The sequence below is a fragment of the Macrobrachium nipponense genome, chromosome 18 (assembly GCF_015104395.2).
Source record: "Macrobrachium nipponense isolate FS-2020 chromosome 18, ASM1510439v2, whole genome shotgun sequence".
In the NCBI taxonomy this organism is placed as follows: Eukaryota; Metazoa; Arthropoda; class Malacostraca; order Decapoda; family Palaemonidae; genus Macrobrachium; species Macrobrachium nipponense.
This window is the reverse complement of record NC_087211.1, coordinates 67275722-67284021: the sequence shown is the minus strand read 5'-3', so window position 1 is coordinate 67284021 and position 8300 is coordinate 67275722. Positions and strand designations below refer to the sequence as shown.

The 8300-nt window shown below is 34.8% G+C and overlaps 1 protein-coding gene across 1 annotated transcript; it reads left to right on the top strand.

Annotated features, from left to right (window-relative positions):
• The first annotated feature begins 991 nt into the window (after positions 1-991).
• Positions 992-7590, top strand: LOC135196774 (uncharacterized). The gene is made up of 2 exons (XM_064223568.1): positions 992-1076; positions 7062-7590. Exons 1-2 carry the CDS (start codon positions 1065-1067, stop codon positions 7548-7550), a joined length of 501 nt encoding a protein of 166 aa, XP_064079638.1. The 5' UTR covers positions 992-1064; the 3' UTR covers positions 7551-7590.
• The last annotated feature ends 710 nt before the right edge of the window (positions 7591-8300 follow it).

The following is an 8300-nucleotide window of genomic DNA, read 5'->3' as shown; positions in this document are numbered from 1 at the left end:
TGTGGTATTAACTTATAATATATATGTATATATACATACATATATGTATCAGTAACACAACCAATTTTACATAGCATTCGAGAGAGCAAGAGAAAAAGAGACGGACTTCACGAATACCCAGTTTACCTATATGCTTATTGACAACTGATGTCTTTCTGTAAAATTGATTTACTTGTGTTCGGACACTGCTGCACCATTCCTGTGGTGATTGGTACCCGAAGCAAGAAAAAACAATGCGCACTGAATACCGAAAGTATTGGATAATAAAGAAGTTTAACCTTTTCAACAATACCAATTACCATAAAAATGAATGTATGTATTCTCACAGGTATATATATATATATATATATATATATATATATATATATATATATATATATATATATATTATATCTACATCTATATACACACATACACACACATATGTATATACATACTATATAAATATATGTATATATATATAATATATATATATATATATTATATATATATACATATATATATATATATAATATATATATATATATATATATATTATATACAATTATATGAAGATAAAAGGCCCATAAATCACTTTTAAAATTTAAAGTTGCAATCATATATTTCGAGCCACTGATCACTGATCAGGAGCACAGAAGGAAGTGCTCGAAATATATGGTTGCAATGTTCAAATAGTGTTTAATGGGCCTTTTATCTTCGTATTATACGGTTGTTTTACAGTAAAAAGACATTTCAAATCATATATATATTATATATATATATATTATATATATTATATTATATATCTTTCCCAATAAGGAATACGTGAGTGTTATTGACAACACTCAAGAAGGACATTCAGATGAACAAAGCGACCACACGAATAAAGTGTCCCCTTGCTCCTGGACTCGAGGTCGACCTTCTCCTCCTACTTCAGGGCGTGGCTCTGAGACTCAGGGACCCTTAGCCTACAAGCAACAAACGCACGCACAAACGTGACGGTATATATACATACCACGGCGACGCAGGAAGTGTGTGTAAAGCAGTTTGGGAACTTTGAGAGGTCCAGTGAGTCATTTGCGAAGATGCGGGTTCTGGTATGTGAGGAGTGACTTAATATCTTGTTTGTGTCCGTAGACAAGTTGTTATACACAAACACACATACACCTATACATATATTATATTTTAGATCACAAAAAAGGTGAAGACGTGATGATTATACGAACATCGTTACAGCCACGAAGGAAAAGTGAAACAATTAAAACGCTCAGTACTATCGTCTTATTAACATGTGACCAATTTTTATTCGTGGCTCTAACTTTATTCACACACCGGCATACATACACACACGCGCACACAAATTCGCACACACACACATATATATATACATATATATAATGTATAAATTTATACACTGGTAGATTTACATATAAGTGCTCCTTTTATCGTAAGATGCTACTTTTCCGATTCCCAGTAATTCTTTGGAATAAGGCTGCTGTCCACATACCCTAGTATATGTACTCAAATAAACATAAAGATATCGTACACAGGAAGTGGAGTGTGAACAGTGAGTGCGAATTAGGAGAAATAGTTTACGCTGTTTAAATTATTTCTTTTTCAACCATCTGCAGCTTAAGAAACACTAAAAGGTGGGGGATATATACACATAAGCTGTAGAAAGGTAATTGAAATGGCTCAGTCATGTGGAAAAACAAAGAGCTTAGAAAAGTGTGGCTAGTTCTCGGCGTGAATAGTGAAATTTGTGTGAAGGGGGTTTGACAAATTGATGATGAGCTTTCTTTCTAGGTGTATTCAACCACTGATGTTTTGAAGTCTTCTTTATAAGGTTTCGTTCGTCCATGATTCAGCAGTCAATGTATGATTATGGAAATGACTGGTGTGGTCTTACCTTTGTCAGGTTACCCATATATACGTATATATAAACATATATATATATATATATATATATATATATATATATATATGTATGTATATATATTATATATATATATATATATATATATATATATATATATATAAGAATAAACACACACACCACAACAATATTTTATATATTATATATTTATTAATATATATTAGTAATATAATTATTATGATATATATATCATTCGAGCTACAAATGTCCTTTAATATCAATGTTCGCTCTACCTTGGAATTGATATATTTTCATATATGTACCGAGGGGGAATTTTTTAGTTGATAATAATTTTGTCCCCCCATGGGATCGAACCACCGTCCAGTTGGACGGGGAATGAAATCAGAACGGTAGCGTCACTGTCCGTTCCTGCTTTCGTTCCCCGTCCAACTGGACGGTGGGTTCGATCCCATGGGGGGGACGAATTATTATCACTAAAATTCCCCCTCGGTGTACATATATGAAAATATATCAATTCCGAGGCAGAGTGAATTAGATATTAAAGGACATTTGTAGCTCGAATGATTTATATGAATCACGGTGATGTGATAAGTATTCATATATTATATATATATATATATAATATATATATATATATATATATATATATATATATATATATAAATAATTGTGTGTATGTAGAGATATATATGATTATATTTATACTAAATGACTCGACAGATAAATGGATAGATATGCGCTAAATAGCTGTGAATAGTCTATTCACTTCTAATAATTAAGCTCATTTGAGCTAGCATACACATGTTCTTTACTGTTTTCCATTATTTGTTAATTGAGGTGAAACTGACACTTACGATTCCCTTGTCTAACTTACAAGTTTCTATAAATGTGCGTTTGTGATATTCATCGAATGATGTTTATAATTCATTTTTTTTTTTACTCTGACGGATTTTTCTTGTCTAATGCGGCCATTAGAATCGTACAGCCATGGTTAATTTAGCATTTGTGGTGTTCAAATAAAAAATGTTCACTGAATCGTAGTTACTTCACGTGGAAGCTGATTATGCTAATGCGGCTGAATTAATTCATTACCACTGTAACTCATTCAAACGGTTTTTTTTTCTTTCTGTTTTTTGGTGTGGGAAAGCGACGGGTTTGGGTGGAGGTAGGTGAATTTTCCCCTAAAGCAAAACTAATTTCTGGCTAACCGCTTTCAAATTATTTTTTTCTTAATGTTTAGACTATTTCTTTGGCCTCTCGCTTAACTGTTGTTGAATTACGTTTTTATAACCTTGTAATATATATATATATATATATATATATATATATATATATATATTATATATATATATATATATATGTATGTATATATATATATACATTACAGAAAAGTAAATCTACAACAGTTAATAGTTTTATATAATATATAATATATATATATATATATATATATATATATATATATATATATAATATAATATAGATAGATGGTAGATAGATAGATAGATAGTATATATTACATATATGCATATATAATTTATGGACATATATACTACATATATCTACATGCTTACAGCATCTACTAAAACGCCGTTTTCCAAAATTTTACGCCAAACTAGTCACTCTAACCTCTATAAGCTGTAAAATAAGGCCAAGAACGTTGCTGCTTTATACCTTCATGTTGAAAATATGTGAACAAATCTCCATTATAATCATTATCTGGCAGATGAAACCTATTCATAAGGAACAACCCCACCGCGGCCACTGACTTGAAATTCAAGCTTCCATAGAATATGGTGTTCATTAAGAAGGAGTAAGAACTCAAGTGATATACAGATAGGAGGGATCCCACTTATTAAAAAAAAAATTAACAACAAAAGACCAATATTCCTACAGTTCTGAGCATAAACAACCCTTTACTGTCGCTTGGTTAAACCTCGGCTCCCGGTGGAGTCCTCTCGGTAAGTAAATTATTTATGTTCAGAAATGGAAATGGGGAAGGACTCCTCCCTGGAGATACCAAGTTACTCCAGGGCAATTGGTCTTCGGAGCTGATTTAGGAAGATGAAACTGAAGGGCAAATGGACTCTTTTATTTTACACTTTGGGAGAAGGGTGAGTTTCTTTAAGTAGGTTAGCATGAGATAATCTTAAGCATTTCTTCTTTCTTCTTTTGGTTTTCACTGTGAAATATTTAGCTTGTATAAATTACTTACCTTCTCTCTCTCTCTCTCTCTCTCTCTCTCTCTCTCTCTCTCTCTCTCTCTCTCTCTCTCTTATCTTAAGCATCACCTTTTCTTTTATTTTTTACTGTGGAAGATTTAGCTTGTATAGATTACTTACCTCCTATCTCTCTCTCTCTCTCTCTCTCTCTCTCTCTCTCTCTCTCTCTCTCTCTCATCTTAAGCATCACCTTTTCTTTTATTTTTCACTGTGGAAGATCTAGCTTGTATAAATACCTTCTCTCTCTCTCTCTCTCTCTCTCTCATCTTAATCATTCACTTTTTTTCTTTTATTTTTTCACTGTGGAAAGATCTAGCTTGTTATAAAATTCACTTACCTTCTCTCTCTCACTCTCTCTACTGTAATCTCTCTCTCTCTCTCTCCTCTCTCTCCTCTCTCTCTCTCTCTCATCTTAAGCATCACTTTTTTCTTTTATTTTTCAATGTAGAAGATCTAGCTTTGTATAATCACTTACTTATCTCCTCTCTCTCTCTTCTTTCTCTCTTTCTCTCATCTTAAGCATCACTTTTTCTTTTATTTTTCACTGTAGAAGATCTACCTTGTATAAATCACTTACCTTTTCTCTCTCTCTCTCTCTCTCTCTCTCTCTCTCTCTCTCTCTCTCTCATCTTAAGCATCACTTTTTCTTTTATTTTTCACTGTGGAAGATCTAGCTTGTATAAATCACTTACCTCCTCTCTCTCTCTCTCTCTCTCTCTCTCTCTCTCTCTCTCTCTCATCTTGAGCATCACTTTTTGTTTTATTTTTCACTGTGGAAGATCTAGCTTGTATAAATCATTTACCTCCTCCCTGCTCTCTCTCTCATCTTCTCATCACTTGTCTTTTATTTTCACTGTGGAAGACCTAGTTGTATAAATCACTTACCTCCTCTCTCTCTCTCTCTCTCTCTCTCTCTCTCTCTCTCTCTCTCTCTCTCTAAGCATCACTTTTTCTTTTATTTTTCACTGTGGAAGATCTAGCTTGTATAAATTACTTACCTTCTCTCTCTCTCTCTCTCTTCTCTCTCTCTCTCTCTCTCTCTCTCTCTCTCTAATACAGCGCAGTCGAAAGGTTATTTATTTTTCTCATTATTGACATGCGCTTTTATTAAATATTTCCTCTTAAATTTTAAAGTTTGAACTTTTATATATCAGTAACTGAAATCGACATCTTTGTGGCATTTCCACCGACGCATAATTCCTCTTCCTCCATTAAGTTATTTTTTATCTTCCAAAAAACTATTACTGATGAATACCACCATTTCCGTGGCGTATCTCATTGGTATCTAGCCAAGGACGTTATCTTTAGATTTTTCATGGCAATTTTTCACCCATATCGACTTCCCTACTCTCGTAATTGTAGGATTTTTCGACCAAATACCTACCTTTTCTTTTTTTTTAAATACATTTTTGTTGATTTCCGTTCATTATCAGTCTATGATATTACATTCAAAATTAGAATGTATAATGTAAATTATACATTTATACATTGCAATAATTTCTTTAAAAGTCCTACAACAACAGCTAACGAATTAACTCACACACACTAACATAATCTTATATATATTCCCACTCATTCACTCTTGGATTAACATTTATGCAAAGCTTACATTCAGCCATTTTCATTCCTGCAATATGACTATTCATTTACTGATTCATTACTTCATTCATTCAACCTATGTATCATTCATTCATCTATCCACTACTTCAATCATATAACCAGTGAGTCATTCATTCATCTCTTCAGTACTTCCTTCATTCAACTAATGAGTTATTCATTCATCTATCTGTTCATTACTTTCTTTATTTAAACAATGGGCCTATCATTCATCTATTCAGTACTTCCTTCATTCAACAAGGGACTAATTAATTCATCATTTCATTGCTTCTACTTTCCTTTATTCAATGATTCATGCCTACCGTCATTCAACCATTCAGTCGTTCACTCATCTATTAATCCTCTCATTCCTACAATATAACAATTCATTCACTAATTTATGACTTCGTACGATCCTTTTTCCATCGATATAACCATTCGTTCAGTTATTCATGCCTTCATTCATTCAACCATTCAGTCATTCATCCATCGACCAGCCACTGATTCTCACCCCTTCATTCATTTTAACTCCAGTTTTTTTTTATGGCCTTCCTCCATCAAAACATTCAATCATTCATTCATCGATTCATGACTTCCTAAAGTCCTTCATTCATTAATGAGACCGTTCATTCACCGATTCATTATTCATGCCTTCCTTCATTCAACCATTCACTTATTCAGTATCTATTCATTACTGCTCACATTTCTTCATTTATTTAAGACCTTTCATTCACAGATTTATGACGACCCATTGTCCTTCGTTTATTCATCAGATTATTCCTTCACTGATGTATCCCTTCAGTCAACCATTCATTCACCAATTCTTGCCTTCCTCATTCACTCATTCACTCGCTCTCTTTCATTCACTCATTCACTCGCTTTCTTTCATTCACTCATTCATGTATACATCCATTCACTCGCCCATTCACTTTCATTCATCCACTCATTCATCTGTTCATACACGCACTCACTCACTCCCGCACTCATTAACTCATTCATCCATTCACTCACTCACTCACTCATTCACTCATTCATCCATTCACACACTACTCGTCCATTCATTCACTCGCTCATTCACTTTCATTCATCCACTCATTCATCTGTACATTCACTCACTCACTCATTCACTCATTCATCCCTTCACTCACTCACTCGTCCATTCCTTCACTTGCCCATTCACTTTCATTCATCCACTCATTCATCCGTTCATACACTCACTCACTCCCGCACTCATTCATTCACTCACACATTCATCCATCCATTCACTCGCTCATTCACCTTCATTCATTCACTCATTTATCCGTTCATACACTCATTCCCGCACTCAATCATCCGTTCATTCATGCCTTCCCCAATTCACTCCCTAGGTCGCGTTGCTGCTGTTGGCGGTGGTGGAGGTCCTCGCAGCCGCCTCGAAGGAGAAACGCGAAGCTGAACCCGGCCTGTCCCACCACCAGTTCGGACACACGAATGACTTCGGCTTCGACTACGGCAACCCGGTCTACGGACACGGCCGCGGGCGTGGCTACGGCTACGGTTTCGGGAAGTATGGCATAGACCTAAGCTACCACGGTCCGTACCTCGGCTATAAGTTACACCCTTACGGCGAGCACGCCAATGTCCAGGTGTACGAGCACACCGTCTACAAGAGGGAAGCCGAACCTGGACACCTTTTGGGACATGGTCTAGGCTCCCTTGGCCACCTGCACGTACCAGTTCACGGACTAGGCCTAGGATACAAACGTGGGCCAAAAACTACTTTCGGATACAAGGTTGAAGTTGGGCATCCCGGTTCCGGAAAATCATACCAGTACAGGCATGGAGTGGTCGGACCATCATATCATACCTACTACTAATCGTTCTAAATATAGATAAATGCATACAAAGATATATAAATATCTGTGTGTTATTTCCCAAATGCAGATACATTAAGAATGTAAAATAAGTTTTACTTAGAAAATTCGATATTTAATGAAATCTTTTGTCATATCGATGATATTGATAACATGAAACTAACGATATTGATAACATCGAGTGAAATAATTTAGGAGGCTCTGTGTTTGTGTATGTGTGTGTGTGTGTGTGTATATATATATATATATATATATATATATATATATATATATATATATATATATATATATATGTGTGTGTGTGTGTGTGTGTGTGTGTGTGTGTTTGTGTGTGAGAGAGAGAGTTAATTGTTTTTTGTCACATAAATCGTAATCTTCTTTACATTTACAAATATCATTCAATACCAAATCCACGAAACCTCTGGAAGAACTTAAGCCAAAAGGAATCATAACTAATAAGTGCTTCGTCAGGGATTCGAACCGCTGCCTAGTTCAGAAACAACTATGTACTGTGACTTTTTACCACCCAGCCATCAACAGAGTGTAAGAGTGTATGCGTGTGTGTGAGAGCATTTATGCAAATGTGTGCATGTGTATTAGAGAAAAAGAGAGACAGATGAAGAAAAATTAAATATATCTTAGTTTAACCAGACCACTGAGCTGATTATAACAGCTCTCCTAAGGCTGGCCCGAAGGATTAGACATTTTTACGTGGCTACGGACCAACTGATTACATAGCAACGGGACCTACAG